Source organism: Medicago sativa, chromosome 7, assembly GCF_051527215.1.
Source record: "Medicago sativa cultivar Bolivia chromosome 7, Bolivia_mono, whole genome shotgun sequence".
In the NCBI taxonomy this organism is placed as follows: Eukaryota; Viridiplantae; Streptophyta; class Magnoliopsida; order Fabales; family Fabaceae; genus Medicago; species Medicago sativa.
The window spans coordinates 12,593,372-12,611,564 of NC_140755.1; the positions used below are offsets into that span (position 1 = coordinate 12,593,372).

At 33.3% G+C, this 18,193-nt stretch overlaps 3 protein-coding genes and 1 pseudogene across 3 annotated transcripts; 3 read left to right on the forward strand and 1 right to left on the reverse strand.

Annotated features, from left to right (window-relative positions):
* Window positions 1-4,828: 4,828 nt before the first annotated feature.
* On the reverse strand, window positions 4,829-6,688 carry LOC146904338 (uncharacterized; annotated as a pseudogene).
* A 3,386-nt stretch (window positions 6,689-10,074) lies between these two features.
* Window positions 10,075-11,350, forward strand: LOC146904339 (expansin-A23-like). Its single transcript, XM_085725632.1, has 2 exons — window positions 10,075-10,245; window positions 10,528-11,350. Exons 1-2 carry the CDS (start codon window positions 10,107-10,109, stop codon window positions 11,148-11,150), a joined length of 762 nt encoding a protein of 253 aa, XP_085581758.1. The 5' UTR covers window positions 10,075-10,106; the 3' UTR covers window positions 11,151-11,350.
* A 5,606-nt stretch (window positions 11,351-16,956) lies between these two features.
* On the forward strand, window positions 16,957-17,529 carry LOC146904340 (uncharacterized). Its single transcript, XM_085728271.1, has one exon. It carries the CDS (start codon window positions 16,957-16,959, stop codon window positions 17,527-17,529), a length of 573 nt encoding a protein of 190 aa, XP_085584397.1.
* Window positions 17,530-17,547: 18 nt separating this feature from the next.
* Window positions 17,548-17,967, forward strand: LOC146904341 (uncharacterized). Its single transcript, XM_085728272.1, has one exon. It carries the CDS (start codon window positions 17,548-17,550, stop codon window positions 17,965-17,967), a length of 420 nt encoding a protein of 139 aa, XP_085584398.1.
* Window positions 17,968-18,193: the final 226 nt, after the last annotated feature.

Here is an 18,193-nt window from a genome sequence, read left to right on the forward strand (position 1 = left end):
ACTTTTTGTTTCGAGATTGAATGACATTGATCATATTATGAATTATGATATGAGGCAGACTCAATTTTTCTTTCATGTAGAGATGATACATGACTAAAAGATCATTTGGACTTACATTTTGAAAATTGCCATTTCTAGGTAAGACACAGTGTTGACTTATACCATGGAACATTTTTGGTTTAGGCAGAAGGTTCGAAGAAACAAACTCAGTGACATTTGGTTTGAAAAGGAGTTTGAGAACATTCTCAGAATCTACTTCGAGTTTTTCAAACCAATCATCACCAAAAACAGTACGACCAGTATTAGAGATACCAAGAATATCAGAGATTACCTGTGGAGTGAGACGAATCTCAACATCCTTGATCCTAGACACTATCAGGCTTTCCTCAGGGTATGCTTCTGCCATGAAGTAGAAAGCTTGAATAAGCTTTGGGTAGTGTCTCTCACGAAGTTGAAGAAATTTGGTCCAGCCTTGCTCATCCACATATTCCTTAAGATCAACTTTGTCTTTTTCAAGTTTGACAAAGTCATAATACCTTCCAATTCCAATAGACCTGTTTTCCCATTTCTTCTTGAAATCTTTTTTCAATGTTGGATCAAACAGGGGTACCTTCTTTCCTTGAGAGATTTTAATGTTCTTTGGTTTTGAGGCAGTTTTGCGCTTTGGAGAACATTCTGGAGAATAATCTGAAGACAGTTTGGCATCTTCATCTGAAGAGCTTTCTGAAGAACCTTCTGGAGAACGATCTGGTTCAACAGTTTGCTTCTGTTTTCCTTTGTCCTTCACAGTTGGTTTAGGCTTTGGTTTTGGTACTGAAGCCTTGACAGAAGGTTTTGAGACCTTTTTGCTACTCTTAGGTTTAGGCTTAAGAGGAGAAGGAGTTTTCTCAACCAAAGGGGTAGGTGGTTCAGTTTCTTCATCTGAATCAGAGATTTCATGGACAGTTGTGTCCACACTGTTGGTTTTCCTTGTTCCAACTGCAGAGCGAAGCCTTAGAGATTTTCTAGGTCTTGGATTAGGAGCAGATTTAGCCTTCTTTGGAGGCATTTTCCTTTTGGTGGCGTTCCTGAGATGAGGAGCCATTTTGTTCAGGTTTGGAGGTTCCTGAGGAGCGGTTTGTTGTTCTTCAACCGCTTCTGTTGGTGGGTTGAGATTGAGGTTGACAAATGTTGGTTGTGGTTCAACATACACAACCATCGCAAGTGGATGGAAAGATTCTGGGTCAGGGATGAAAGGAAGTTCTTCATCATTCTTCGATGGAGTTTTTTCTGGTGTGGTTTCGGTGGTGAGATAACCATCTTGCATGGTTTGTTCAACAGTGTTTTTGAGCGGAGATTGTGGTGGAGTTTCGAATGGAGTAGTTTCGTTGGTTGGTGGTGGAGTTAAATCAAAACGTGGTGATGTGGGGGATGACGGTGGTTTCGTCGGAGGAGACGGTGGAGAAGGAGAACGAGTTGGAGATGGTGAAAGCGGAGATGAGTTGTCAGGGTTAGTGCTTCCGGCACCTTTGGTTCGAGCCATGTGAGGTGAAGGAAGTAGTGTACGGTGGTGGTTTGAGAGAAGAAGATGAGACGGTTCAGAGAAAGAAGAGAGTGGGAAGTTTTAGAGAGAGAAAGTAGAAACCGGTTTTGGGAGAGGGAAAAAGGTGAGAAGTGACTTTTAGTGGTTTAATGATGAGAGAGGGAACAAGAGCATTAATGAGTTGTAATTTTTCTTGATATTGGTAATTTCTTTTCTACCTAGAGACTAGGTTAAATAGAAGAAACTATTTTGAAAGGACATGGTTGAGACGTGTCCCACAAGTCTGTCTTGGAGGGTGTTTCTTTCAAGAATGTTTTTAGAACATTCTGATGAAGAGAAGACTCTTCCTATTTGGACCTTTTGCAAGGATTTTGAATAATGTGTAATTTTTCTTTAATAAAGTTAAAGTGATCCTCAACTAAAGGTTTAGTAAAGATATCAGCTAATTGATTTTTTGTATCAACAAAAATTAATTCAAGTTCCTTTTTATTAACATGATCTCTAATGAAATGATGTTTAATTTCAATATGTTTTGATCTTGAATGTTGAATGGGATTCTTTGATAAATTTATTGCACTTGTATTGTCACAAAATACTGGAATATTTGTGTACCTTATAGAGAAATCCTCAAGTTGATTTTTAATCCAAAGAACTTGAGAACAACAGTTGGCTGCTGACACATATTCTGCTTCTGTAGTTGACAGAGCAATAGTGTTTTGCTTTCTGCATGACCAACTTATAAGTGCATTCCCAAGAAACTGACATGCTCCACTTGTGCTTTTTCTTTCTATTTTGTCTCCAGCATAGTCAGCATCACAGTATGCTATAAGATCAAAACAAGAACCTTTGCTATACCAAAGGCCAAGATCAGTAGTACCTACTAGGTATCTAAAAATTCTTTTTACAGCAGTTAAATGGGATTCTCTTGGAGAAGTTTGAAAACGTGCACATAAACCAACAGCAAAAACAATATCTGGTCTACTGGCAGTTAAGTACAACAGAGATCCAATCATTCCTCTGTATTCTTTTTCAGAAATAGTTTTTCCATTTTCATCTTTATCTAGGTTAGATGTTGGATGCATGGGAGTTGCCATTATTTTGGCTTCATTCATTTTATATTTTTTGAGAAGATCTTTTATATATTTTTCTTGACAAATAAAAATGCCATTTGATTCTTGCTTAATTTGTAAGCCAAGAAAGAATCTTAATTCTCCCATCATACTCATTTCAAATTCACTTTGCATGAGATTGGAAAAATCATCGCACATTTTTTCATTTGTTGAACCAAATATAATGTCATCAACATAAATTTGAACAATTAAAAAATTTGTGTTGTCATCTTTTCTAAAAAGAGTTGTATCTATTTTTCCTCTAGAAAAATTATTTTTGATTAAGAATGTACTTAACCTTTCATACCAAGCTCGAGGAGCTTGTTTGAGACCATATAGTGCTTTTGTGAGTTTAAACACATGATTAGGTTTATTTGCGTTCTCAAAACCAGGAGGTTGATGAACATAAACTTCCTCATTTAAAAATCCATTTAAAAAGGCACTTTTGACATCCATTTGAAATAACTTAATATTTTTATGAGATGCATATGCAAGAAGAATTCTAATTGCTTCTAACCTGGCTACCGGAGCAAAAGTTTCATCGTAATCAATACCTTCTTGTTGATTATACCCTTGTGCTACCAATCTAGCTTTATTTCTGATAACTTTTCCTTCTTCATTTAGTTTATTTCTAAATACCCATCTTGTTCCAATGATGGATTGATTTTGAGGTTTAGGAACAAGGTTCCATACTTCATTTTTCTCAAATTGAGAGAGTTCTTCTTCCATGGCTTTTACCCATGATTCTTCACATATTGCTTCTTGTATGTTCTTTGGTTCAATGTGAGAGATCATTGCCATGTTGACATCATTATTTATGAATGATCGTCTTGTTCTTATTCCATCAGATGTATCTCCAATGATTTGTTCAGGAGGGTGATCACCAATGGTTCTCCAGCTTCTTGGAAGAACTTGTGGAGAATGTTCTTGAATGTTATCATCTTCCTTTTGAGAGATTTCTTCTTCATCTTCTTTGTTGATTATTAAATCATCGAACTCATCAAAAATAACATGCATGCTAATTTCCATGGTTTGATTTTTCAAATTATAAATTCTATATCCTTTGGAATTTGTTGCATATCCCAAAAATATTCCTTTATCTGATTTTGAATCAAACTTTCCTAGATTTTCTTTATCATTTAAAATATAACAATAACATCCAAAAATGTGGAAATATGAAATGTTAGGTTTTATATTTTTCCAGAGTTCATATGGGGTTTTGTTTAGAATTTTTCTAATTGAAACCCTGTTTATGATATAGCAAGAAGTATTTATAGCTTCAGCCCAAAAGTATTTTTCTACGTTGGACTCATTTAGCATTGTTCTTGCCATTTCCTGAAGAGTTCTATTTTTTCTTTCAACAACTCCATTTTGTTGTGGAGTTCTTGCACATGAGAAGTTATGAAAAATTCCTTTTTCATCAAAGAAGTCTTTAAAGAATGCATTTTCAAATTCTCCTCCATGATCACTTCTTACTGAAATGATTTTGGATTCTTTTTCATTTTGAACTAATGTACAAAAAGTTTTGAATGCTTCAAATGCTTCATCTTTATGTTTTAAAAATAGAACCCAAGTATATCTGGAAAAATCATCAACAATAACAAAACCATATTGTTTTCCACTTAAACTGGCGGTTCTAACAGGACCAAATAGATCTATGTGAAGTAGTTCAAGAGGTCTTTTGGTTGAAATAAAATCATTTGTTTTAAAACTGCTTTTAACTTGTTTACCTCTTGTACAAGCTTCGCATATCCTATCTTTTTCAAAATCAATTTTTGGAAGTCCTCTTACAAGATCCAGTTTAGATATTTTTGAAATAGTTTTCATACTTATATGTCCAGCTCTTTTGTGCCAAATCCATTTATCTTTTTCAAGAGTCATAAAACAGGTTTCAGCTGGAATATCATCTAAGTATAAAGCATATAGGTTTTTCTTTCTAGATGCAGTAAAGAAAATCTTACCTGAGGATGTATGTTTTACTATACATATGTTAGGTTTAAAAACAACTTCAAATCCACTATCACATAATTGACTTATGCTTAATAGATTGTGTTTTAAACCTTCAACATATTGAACATCCTCAATTTTTGCAGAGTCTTTCTTACCAATTATACCTTTACCTTTAATTTGTCCTTTGTCATTATTTCCAAAGGTTACTAGACCTCCTTCCTTTTTTACGAAGGAGATGAAGCATTGTTTATCCCCAGTCATGTGTCTAGAACAGCCACTGTCCAAGTACCATGGCTTTGTTCTTGCATCTTGTGAGGATCCCTGCATTTTGAGTTAGTGGTTCCTTAGGTACCCATGAAGATGTGGGTCCTTTTTGGTTAGCTTCACAAATCTCAAGGTGTTTAATCTTGAGAAAACAGTTTACTTCTAGATGACCTAATCTTTTGCAATATGAGCATTCTTTTCTTTTTACTGAAGAAGAATGTTCTTGAGAATGTTCTGAGATAGTCTGATCTATTTTTATTTCTTGTTTTCTCTTTTTATGAAAACAAATAGATTCATGATGTCCTTGTTTCTTACAGAATGAACATTTTAATTTTTGTGGTATAAGACACTTTTCATAAATTTGATTAAAACCTAAACCAGTTTTGTCAAATTCTGCCATTTGTGAACCTACAATTTTTTGAAATGTTTCTGTTGATTTTATAAACTGTGAAAGATCATTTCTAAGTTCTTTGACTTCTCTTTTAAGAACAATATTTTCATTCCTAGAGTTTTCAGGAAGTTTGGTTTTTCCAAAGGCTTTTATTTTTTCAGTTGCTTGAAAATAAGAATCTTGTAAACTTTGAATATTTTTCTTTTGATCATTATTCAAAGTTTGAAGCTTTTCTTTTTCTTCCTTTAAATCAGAAATTTCTTTTTGTAAAGAGTGACATTTGTTTGTTAAAAAATTTGAATCAAATAGAAGACTATCAAATTTATTTTCTAACTCTTTGTATACTTGAGGTTGGTCAAAAAGAATTACCTCTTCGTTTTCTGAATTCGCCATTAGAACCATGTTGGCTTCAGTGTCTTCATCTTTTGGTTCTTCAAGATCATCCCATGTAAACATCGATTTTGAGTAGGGAGATTTCTTCTGAGTCTTCTTGTTTAATGGACATTCATTTTTGTAATGCCCTAGTTTGTTGCATCCGAAGCAGGTTACTTGACTTTTGTCAATTTCTCCTTTTGAGTTGTCTTTCTTGTTAGGAAAGTATTTCTTTATCTGATCTCTTCTTCTCATCATTCTTTGAATCTTCTTTGTGATGAGAGCTAGTTCGTCTTCTGCTTCTCCTTGGATGTTTTCTTCTTCATTGGATTCTTTGATTCCTTCGCTTTGTGTAATGGCATCTTCTTGTTCGCTTTGAGATGCTTTGAGAGCAACCATCTTTCCTTTCCTTGATGGTTTATCATCTTGAAGTAACGTCTCATGAGCCTTTAATGATCCAATGAGATCTTCAAGGGCTAAAGAGTTTAAGTCTTTAGCTTGTGTGATTGCAGTTACCATGGGTCTCCATGTGCTTGGAAGACATCTTAATATTTTTCTTATCCGATCATGAGTGGTATAAGTTTTTCCAAGTGATCTTAATTCATTCACAATGGATGTGAATCTGGAGTACATTTCATCAATGTTCTCATCTTCGTTCATTTCAAAGATTTCAAATTTTCTTACACCAATGTCTATTCTTGTTTCTTTTACGTGACTAGTTCCTTCATGATGGATTTTTAGAGTGTCCCAAACCTTTTTTGCAGTATCACATTCATCAACTCTTTCACTTTCTTCCATGCTTAGTGCGCATGATAGAAAGAGTCGAGCTTTAGAGTTTAGGAGTATTTTTTCTTTATCTTCTTTTGACCATGATGCTTCTGGTGTAATGGTTTCCACCTTTGTTGTTGCATCAGTTGTCATGGGTACATGATTCCCATTTGTGATTATTTTCCACATATCCACATCTTGGGATCTGAGGAATAGTTCCATTTTTCCTTTCCAGAAATAATAGTTCTTTCCATTGAAGAATGGTGGTCTTGTGCATGATAGACCTTCTGGTATATACTTTTCTTTTAACATTGCCTTCTTCCTGAATCTTTTCCTCCAACACTTGTTAGGTGTTTTTGTAGAGCCCGGGCTCTGATGCCAATTGAAGTAGCAATAAACGTCACAAGAAAGGGGGGGTTTGAATTGTGACCCTTTTAAAAATTATTCCTGAAAGTTAAGTTTGGATTTATATACTCAAGAATGTTCTTGGTGTACGTTAGTTCAACAAGTTTAGAGTATATAACAATTTAATCAAAACAGAATGTTCTAAAGAATGATTATAAGCAGAATGAGAAAAATGATGTTAAGTTAAAATATAAGTTTATTTTAACAAAGACTAGAATGTTCTGGAGAATGATGACAGAATGATAAAACACTATTATATGCTGATTTTAAACCTTAGTTAAATATTTAAGTAAATGTTTTATCTTGGACCAGAATGTTCTGGAGATTAATGTAAGTGTGATAAAGTGTGTGTGTTGTGTAACTTTAAATAAAGAGAGAGAGAGAGAAAGAAGAATAACACAGGAGAGTTATCCTGGTTCACCAAACCCGGCTACTTCCAGTCCCCACACCTCGTGTGAGATTATCCACTATAGTTTTCTTGCTAACAGAAACTTCTGACTAACACTATAAGATCTTGATCACACCAGATCAGTCCGTTACACCTGTATTATCAACCTCAGCAGGCTTCTACAATTCTTTGCGCACTAGCAAAAGAAAGGTTGGAATTTTCTACCTCAAACTATTAAGCCCAATAGACTTGAGAAGAATACAACACACTTTGTATAATGAGATTTGTGTGGATCAAATAAAATACTCAACTCGTAGTTTGAGTTTTACAATAGCAAATTCAAAAGAGAAGATCCAAGTGATATAGTGAGAGAGCTTGGAATTTGCTTTGTTTGCGAAGAGCTTTGTTTGTAGTGATGATTTTCACTTAGAGAGATATTAGCTTGCAAAACTCTTGCTTATAACCTTCAAAGGCCCTTGTATTTATAGGTGAGGAGTGTCTTGGTGATCAAGGGAGAAAATAGAGCTGTTGGACACGTTTTTGATAGCTGTCCAAAGACTCAATTGATTTCTCTTTTCTTCTTTAAAATAGCCAGAACGTTCTCAGAATGTTCTGTATGAATAGCCTGGCTTTTACAGCACTGTTGCTTGCTTGCGCATGAGATAACCAGCTGTTATGAGCTGTATAACTTGTTGCCCAATGCAGATGATGTCATTGTCCTTTGTTTTAGTGATGTCATGCTTTAAGCCATGTGCATTTATTCTTTAATGGGCTTCTTGGATCCAAATGGGTCGAACCCTTTTCCTAAGGCCCAAGAGACATTTATTAAATGCTATTTTGCCATGCTTTCTTGCTGTGCAGACTTGTTCACTTTTGATGTACTGTTTCATTTTCATCGTATTTGCCAGAACGTTCTCAGATTGTTCTCATGAAACAAATTCTCACAAAATGAATTAGTAGATAACAAGATTAAATAAATATAATATGTTTGTAATCTTTAAAACATCAAATAAGGATTTTGTCTCAACAATATTATATAAATGTATTCATTTAATAATTTATTTAATCTTTTTCGGATATTCTATTAATGTATTTATTTAACAAAAAAATCATATTTTTTTGAATGAAAAAAATCATATGTTTATTAACTCTTTTTTTTTTTGAAATAATGTTTATTAACTCTTGAAAATCATCTTTTTAAGTAAGAATATTAACTTTTAATATTTACTATTTTTTTTAAAACTCATATAGCATATTACACTCAAGAGCACATTGATGATATGATAAGAGATCTCATTCAACTTAATCTAATATTATGAGTTCGAATAAATCCATGAGAATGAAATAGTATAATATCTCTTAAGAGAGAGTTTTGCCACACATTGCGCTCCGACCATTTGGAGAGATTAATATGTGGAGTTACAAGTAGACAATATCCAATTAGAAAAAAAATAGCACATTACCATTTTAAACATGAACAATAATTAGAAATAAATTAAAGGGTTAACTATGTTTTTGGTCCCTATAAATATATCAAAATTTCCTCCTAGTCCCTCTAAAATTTTCCTACGACTTTTAGTCCCTATAAAAATTTCAATCACCACTTTTGATCTCTATTTTTAAGTCAGCTCATGTGTAGCCTTTGTATTTTTTTAATGAAATTATGTCAAAATGTGTAAAATATTATAAAAAAAAACCCTATTTTTTTTATTTATAATTTTTGAACAAAACATGAATTAAATATGAATTTTAACTGCCAAAAGTATAAAAATTCATATTTAATTCAAGTTTTGATAAAAATTCTATTTTTTTGGGAAAAATTATTATAATATTAACAAAACATGATTAAATATTAATTTTTATGCTTTTGACCCTAAAAAATTCATATTTAATTTATGTTTGAGTTAAAAGTTCTATTTTGTTTTGGAAGAGATTATTATAATATTCTAAACATTCATGCAAAAACTCATTCAAAATTTAAAGGGTACACATGATCTGACTTAAAAGCGGAGGACCAAAAGTGTGGACAAAAGACTTTTGGGGGCTAAAATTTAAAGAAAGTGTTTTTAGGGGGAGTAAAACAAAAAAGTTAGAGTATTTATAAGGACAAAAAATATATTTAACCCATAAATATATGGGTTAAATATATTTTTTAGTCCTTATAAAATTATAAGCTTTCAAGTTTAGTCCCTACAAAACTTTTAGTCCCTATTTGTATTTTATAGGGACTATTTTGGAAGACTAAAGGTATCCATATTTTGTAATTTTTGTTTTAAAATAGGGACTATTCTTACAAAATACAATATTATGAAGGACTAAAATTACTATCATAATTTTATAGGAACTAAACTTGAAAACTCATTATTTTGTAGGGACTAAATACATATTTAATCCTAAGTGATCTAGTTTGATCGTGTATTATTCATATAACCTACTTTGACCATATTTTTTTTACTATTATATAAATATAAATGATGGCGTTTAAGATGTTGTATATGTCTTGACAAATATTTTTAAAATATCAAGTTTTATAAATGTCAAAATTTTGCATTGTCATTTGTGAAACAGTCAACTAGATCACTTGTTTTAAAATGGAAAAAATAATATTTTAATAATATTATAAAATGACATATAATTTAATGACAAACTTTTTCACAAAAAGTTATAATTTGAGATGGAGATTTGTTCTTTTTCTCCATAAATAATAATTATTTTTATTTTTACAAAATAAATGTAATAATTATTATAGGACGTTACTCATGAAAATTAGCCTTCCATTTCATAACATATATTGACTTCAATCTTATCTAAATTAATCTTGACGTCCTCAATGGTACATTACAATGTCTTTAAATACCACCCCATTGATGCATCAATCATCCAATTTCCGAAGTCTAACCTACAATTTTATCCCTTTCTGTGTGTTTTACCTTAGTCATGGCTTTATCTCACTCTTTGGTTCCTTTCACCTTTTTAATGATGCTCCTCGTACAAGCCATGTCAAATGGCATTGACTTAAATTGGTACGATGCTCATGCAACCTTTTATGGTGACGCCTCTGGTGCTGCAACCATGCGTAAGTTTTCCTTCTTCTTGCCAAGTTATTTTTTATGATATGTAAGTCTTAGATAGATAAAGATCAGACGACTCATATTTTAATTTTTCTTTAAAGTTAATTGATATTTTAAAATTAATATATAAGTTGTCTAATATTCATTTGAATTTGAGATCACAACTATGCATGATTTCCATTTATCCCGAAAAAATTGAGTCCCACACAAAATTAAGAAAAATCATTTTTAATTAATTTTTTTCTTTGTTCATATTATGATATAATGTATGGTATTTAATTATGCAGAGGGGGCTTGTGGTTATGGTGATCTCTTCAAACAAGGATATGGACTTGAGACCACAGCCTTAAGCACTGCTCTATTCAATAATGGATTTACTTGTGGTGCATGTTTTCAAATAATTTGTGTAAACGACCCTCAATGGTGCATAAAAGATGCAGGACCAATCACAGTGACTGCAACAAATTTTTGTCCTCCAAATTACAACAAGCCCTCTGAAAATTGGTGTAATCCCCCACTAAAACACTTTGACCTAAGTTATAAAATGTTCACCTCTATTGCATATTACAAAGCTGGTATCATCCCAGTTAAGTATAAACGTGTTCCATGTGTTAAAAGTGGGGGTGTTAGGTTTGAACTCAATGGAAATCCTTATTTTTTGATTGTCTTGGTGTTTAATGTTGCCAATGCTGGTGATGTTTCTCATGTTCGTGTTAGAGGGTCTAAGACGACCGGTTGGATTTCGATGTCACACAATTGGGGACAAAATTGGGACACTGGAGTGAATTTGGTAGGACAAAGCTTGTCATTTCTTGTTACCACGAGTGATGGAAAGACTTTGGGTTTTCCGTTCGTTGCTCCTTCGAATTGGCAATTTGGTCAGACTTATGAGGGCAAGCAAAATTTTTAGATTTGTATAACTTTGTTGAGAAATACATATGGTCACAACCCTTAAAAAAAAAAAAAAAATACATATGGTCACAATATAAGTAGACGTATTATGTAATATCCATTCTAAATTTTAAAAAAAAAAATGTAATATCAATTCTAGTACTTTGATGAATGAAATTTTCTATTTTAAAAATGGTTTGGGGGAAATCCTTATTCATATGATAATAATTAAGTGCTGAAATTATTTTCCTTTGATAGTTCTATTTAGAATACGAATTTGTGTCCCCGTGAGCTCAACTCAGTTGGTAGAGACATTGCATAATTTATGCAGGGGCCGGGGTTCGAACCCTAGACACCTTACTTCACATTTAATTGTGTGAGCCTCGGTTACTAGATAATTTTTTTTTTTCTGAAATAAAGGATGAGAAGAAGATTATTCTTGTTGAGGAGTTGCACTACCCTATTCTTCTTGATGATTTTCCTTTGAAAATTAATCTTGTTGAGGAGTTGCACTACCTTATTCTTGTTGATAAGTGTAGAAAATTAAATGGAAAATCAAAGGATGGGGATCGGAAGAATATTGTGGAGAAGGTCGTTCTAAAAAAAAAACCTAATCATATTTAACGCAACCCTAGAGGATTGATGACCCTTTACCTTATTTAACGTATGATCTTAAGGTTGATGAGGAACAACTTGACATATGGAGGGATAATATCTCACAAACTTAACAACTCAAATAAAATATTTAGTTCACAATTAACAATCGTATTAGCATTAATCCCATAAATAGGTAGAGGTGACTCGAAGAATCCTAATTATCACTAATCATCTGATTCAAACCCCCCTTTATATTTATGCAATTCAAACCAATTGCAATCAAATCAAACATGCAACCCCCCACCCACCCCAATTTACTGCTTCAATTGGGTAGCTAATTGCCTCATCAAAATCACAATTCATATGGAGACGAGTTTACTTATTACTTTCTTAATTGGAAACGGTTTGGTACCTTATTTACCAAATTTAGTCATAAAGTTTTTGGTGTCGTTGCCGCAGATTGTTTATATTTTCAACAAGGCCCTAACGAAAACACTTGAAGAAATAGGAAAGTAAGGAAAAACTTTATTGGTTCATGCGCCCCACACACAAGGTCATACACTTTGTACATTGGGGCGTTCAGGAAGCAATTTTGCTCCCCGCCTCAGGTTCCCCGTGCATGCCGAGCGTGAAAAAAAATAGCCTTTTGTTGTTTTGGGGACACACGCCCCGGGTCTGGTGACATACTTGATATTGGTGAAAACCTACCCGAATCAGGAAGTACCTAAGATAACGATTAACAGTAATTAGGGAAACACAATGACTTCATGACTTAAATAATCATAGTAACTTTATTCTTCTTTCATCCTTGGTAAGGTAGACGAGATAAGGTTGTCCGTTTGTAGAACTATCGAGAGGGAGAATTTGTTGATGTCCCTCTAAGATTCAAAAGAAAATGGTACCTTTAGGACATTGAGAGTTTAGGAACCCTAATATTCTTTGTTGATTCAAATACCTATGAGAAAGTAAGAACCTACACATACCTTTACGTGCGTAAGTGTAACTCTCTATAGGATTGACGACCCTAAACACTGAAACGCGTAGAAACTCCATTGGAAGGTTGCAATTAACAATTGAAGGGTTATGAACCCAAACTTCTGAGAGAGTAAGATTCGACACGTACAAACCCATGTGATGAGTGGGTGCAACTTGACAGCTTGTAGGTAGTAAAACCCCACGAACTCATCATTTAGATAGAAGACGCTAAAAACTAAATAATGCTTGACCATTAATTAATTCCAACAAATCAATGGAGGGGATTCAAATAATCATAACTACCGCTAACATTATGTAATAAAAAACCATGTTAACTCTTAAACTCTTGCTCTGCTGCAAACAGACTAAATTGTAAAACCCTTTTACGCCTTTTTTATTTTATTTTATTTTATTGCTTTCATTTATTTTCATTGTTCTTAAATAAGTAACGCAAATTGCCTAGTTGGAACGACAATCCATGTGGATACGATACTCTATTATCACCTTATTACTCGGTAAATGATTTGGTACACTTGCCTAAATCCGACCATCAACGCCCTTTTCGATCCTCCCCATAGAAAATACCCCTTTGTACGCCCCTTTTGATCCTCCCCACAGAAAATAGGGATGACATTCAGAACAAAATTTATCAAATCATTTCCCCCCTTGAATTACAATTCTATTGCTTGAAGATGCAAGTCTAGAAGAAATAAGGTTCACAAGTGGCTCCCAAGTTCTTCCCAAACGAGGATTTGCATCAGATTCTAAAGAATAACATTTCGACCCTTGTGTTTTTTCTTCAGAATGTGATCCATCTACCCCTCATGATTCAGATCCATCCGAGTAATAGCATTCTCAAAAGGCATATGACCTCAAAGTCGAAGATATCCCCAACATGCAATGATCAAGGACATCCCCATCCAAAGTCCACTTGGAAGTAACACCCCGCAACTCCCACCGTACCCTTCAGACACCAAGATCTGATCTAGCCGAATAATAGCATTCCCAAAAGACCTGAACCAAGTAAAATTCCTACCGAAAATAGGAAGGTGTAACAGGGCCATTTGGCCCACAAAGTTACTTGAGCCAACACTACATTAAAATCTTCAAGGACACAACACAAATCTCCGCCAACCAAATTCTCGGGCGTCGGAAAATCCCTCCATATTGCCCTTTTCTATCCTACATAACACCTAGAGTAAACATTAAACATACAACACCTAGTTCGCAAAACAATCCAATCAACGCACACTACAAGATAACCCAGTCTAGCAAAAGAAAAAAAAATAGGATATCCCTTGAAATTACACCAAATTATAAGTATTCCACAACTATTCTCCACTGAAGGGGAAAAAAATCCAATCACAACTCTAACTACCCCACTGATAGTAACACAAACCCTCAAACACTTCTTTTAACTTAGCTTCTTGAATAGCCACAAAATCAAGGAGATTATAAACAATAAAATCACTCACCCTCCTCATATTAATCATATCCCCATACCTCTTATACTATAAGAGCCTACAATTATGTAACCACCTCAACTGACTCCAAGCGCCTGTTCCCTTTGGTATCTTTCACTTCAAAAATTTACAATCTGTTAACCTTCAACTCATCATCTCCGCCAATACAATAACCTAGACCTTTCCCTTTACGCAAGACCTTACTGGAGACAACACGACTATTAGGTCCACTAGAACCACCAGGTAAAGAAGTTGAAGAAAGAAAAATGAGGTTGAGCAACAAAGGGTAGGACTACCGACTACCCTCCAACCGAATGTTCAAATCTATACCCTAAAACACCTCTATCCATAAAGGAGTGGGGCTAGAGACCCCTTTCTCTAGACAGAAACCAATAGAGAAATCAATAGGCGTACCTTGAAAATATTCATGTGAAGAGGCTCGAGGAACCAGCAGACTCGTAAAAGATCTTTGGGGCGAACTGGCTCCTGACTCCACTCATTGTTGTATATCTGCAATTATTTCAAAAGTTATTATTATTATTTTTATAATTATTATTATTATTATTATTTTGATTAGCTTTGTTCAAAAAATTATTATGATTAGCTATTAAAGAGAAGGAAAGAAACGTGATTGTATTGTTGATTTTTTACTCCTACTTTATCTCAAGGTAAGTTACCATGTTGTTCACAATTTCTCCAATTTAAATTAAATTTGTTTTAATAGTCAAAATTATTTGTTACCTATTTACTTGCTACTGAGATATTACTAAGAGTCTTCCATCTTTTTAGCAACTACTGGTCAATCTCCCTTACCTAATTAATAGCATCCACTTTCATTTAATTGGAACAAAAATTAAACGTGCTTAAAATCTCTCTCAGTATAGTATTGTATTCTATAAGTACAAAATCTTCATTACGTGAAAACACAAAGTTACAAACCATTTTCTTCAAAGCTACTTCTTTCAGTGTTACAAAAATACTAAGAGCCTGGATCATTAAGTCTGTGTATTTTTCTCGTGTCTTGATAGCCTCGGTACGCTTACCACCGAGAAGAACCTGTTGTACTCTAGGGGGAGTTGCGCAATTCTGCGGATAATTCCTTAGTTCAGTGACATAGTCACGGCTTAGGTTTATTTCACAGTTTGTTATTTAGCAGGTTAATCATTTTCCGGTCATCAGATTCTACAATCTAAGGAATTAAATTGGAGACGATTTGGAAATTGACAATCAACAGTTGTTCTAGTTGTAACTAATCGAGTCACAGGAGGAGACTACGCACATTTGAAGCTGCCACTATTGCTGAAACTGTTCAAAGGAATGTTTACTACGATGGACATACAGTGGACGATTTATTAATTTAGTGAACTCAACCAAGTAACTCATCTATTCTCTCCTTGTTTCTATCTATGTGCAGTCTGTTAAAAAATTTGTGTGCCTTTGTGGTTAATTATGTAAATTGAGGCATTGCTTCTATTTAATTTGAAGATTTTTTAAGAAATAGTTAGAAAAATAGTTGGCATTAGTGGATTTTGTGTATTAAAAAAAAAGGTTGATTAAGGAATTTAAGGTTGTTTTCCGGGATATTTTGAAAACGATTCATATTGATTTAATTGATCATGAAATAATAATTGTGAGTATAAATTGCTTTGATCAATATGTGTACTTCTTGCTCAAAAAATAAAAAGAGTATTGCTATTCATAGCGACAAGTTATTTCCCGAGAGTCCGTGAATTCAAGACCACCGTTGGATTTTCTTTGGCATAAATCAAGGATGGCTGGAAAAAAAGATGACATCATGCTACAGTACCAAGATACACAATACACAAGTGGTCTTGATAATTTCGCTTGAAATTTTGTCGTGATCTACAGCATTTTCCAAATAAAAAATGTGTACTTCTTGAATTTGTTTTAAATGTATCTTAATGTGGGATATATAATGCTCATACTGTGATAATTCATATTGACATGCTTAGGTATTTCTGTTATCTGATTTATATTAGGTATTTACTGTTATCTGATTTATATAAGAAAATGAAATATTGGGTATATGTTTTTTGTCGGTTACAATAAATGAAGTAACTAAAATGATTATTCTGTTATAATACTCCCTCCGTTTTAAAATGAGTGTCGCTTTAGCCAAAAAAAATTGTTTCAAAATGAATGTCACTTTCGGTTTTCAATGCAATAATAACTTTTTCTTTTCAATTGTACCCTTCAATTAATACTATATTACACTACTTCCAAAGTATTATTTTTTCTTTAATGAAAAACAAACCAATAGTTGATTAGGATAATTTGGTAAAATTGCTATGACATTTGACTACTTTATTCCATTCCTTAATCTGTGTGCAATTGGCTAAAGCGACACTCATTTTGAAACGGAAGGAGTAAATTATATAGACATAATTATTATAGTTGAAATATAAACATAATTATTATAGTTGAAATATCTATCCAAATTGTCAACTTACAATAGTAAGTGATAATTACCTATACCTAATTAAATGTCAAATTAGAATAGTAAAACAAATAATTTCACACATGTAATAGTGGTAAATTTAGTAGTATAAATACCACACTTTGGTTCATGTAAAATTACAACATTTTTGAGAAATCAAAATATATTATCCTACTTCTTTCTCTTGATTTACTTAGTTTATAAAGTAGTAATTTATATCATCTTATTAGTTCACTAATACCATAAAATAAGTATTTAAAAATCTAAAATCTTTAACACGTTATCAACACGATGGTTTATACCGGAAGATTATACTACTGCTAGATATAATCATGTCGAATGTTAAACACCAATTCAAAATTTTAAACATAACTGGAGACAACTACATAACTTGGAACAACAACTTAATTGAGTATCTTGCATGTAAGGGACTCGACAAGATTCTTGAAGGAGACGATTTGGGAGATGTCCTAGAGGAATTGACAAAGAAAAAATCAAAAGTAAATCGGATAATAAAGCACCACCTTGATGATGGATTACAAACAAAGTACTCAAATGCAAAAGATCCCAAGATCTTGTGGGACAAACTTAAGGCAAGATTTGGGCATCATAAGAAAGTCTTACTGCCCTCGTTGATGGATCAATGGAACAAATTAAGGTTCCAAGATTATAAAAGTGTTGTTGCATATAACTCTGTTATGCACCAAATTATAGCACAATTAGAATTTTGTGGCATAACTATAACTGAAGAGGAAAAGTTGGAGAAAACATTCTCAACTTTCCATGCATCTCAAGTGTTGTTGCAACAACAATATAGAATGAGGGGATTTACTGAATACTCTGATTTGGTTGCAGCCCTTCTAGTGGCTGAACAAAGTAACGAGCTCCTTATAAAAAACCATTAGTTGCGTCCTACAGGAATAATGGCATATCCTGAAATAAATGCCGCAACTTTTAATCAAGGACGTGGTGGTCATGCTCGTTTTGGTGGTCGTGGTCGAGGCAGAAATCATGGTCGAAACCATTTTCGTGGTGGAGCCCGTGGAAGAGGTTATATGAATTATAGGCCTCTCAAATATGACCAAACCAACAAGAATCATCAAGGTAAGGGTAAATCCACCCAAGAAGGTCCCTCTAGAAATAATGATGATCATTGTTATAGATGCGGAAAGAAAGGTCATTGGTCTAAAGCATGTAGGACACCAGAATATCTGTGTAAAAGATACAAGGAATCTGTAGATGGAAAGGAAAAGGAAGTAAATTTTAATGAAATTGAACTCAATGATGATACTACATGCCTTGTGGCTGCTGATTTCGTTGAAGGAGAATTTAATATGGATTAATTAATTAGTTAAAATATATATATGTATTTGAATAATGTGTGTTGTGTTTTAATTACTTGTTTATTTTTAATATGTACTTAATTAAGAATTTGCATGTTGCGTGACTTGTGTAATACATAATATTTTTATTGTCTATATAAAATAATATTGTTAAATATGTTGTATTGTTTTACCCTTTCTTTTCTTTAATCTTATTTTTATTTTAAGAAGGTTCGAAATGGATCAT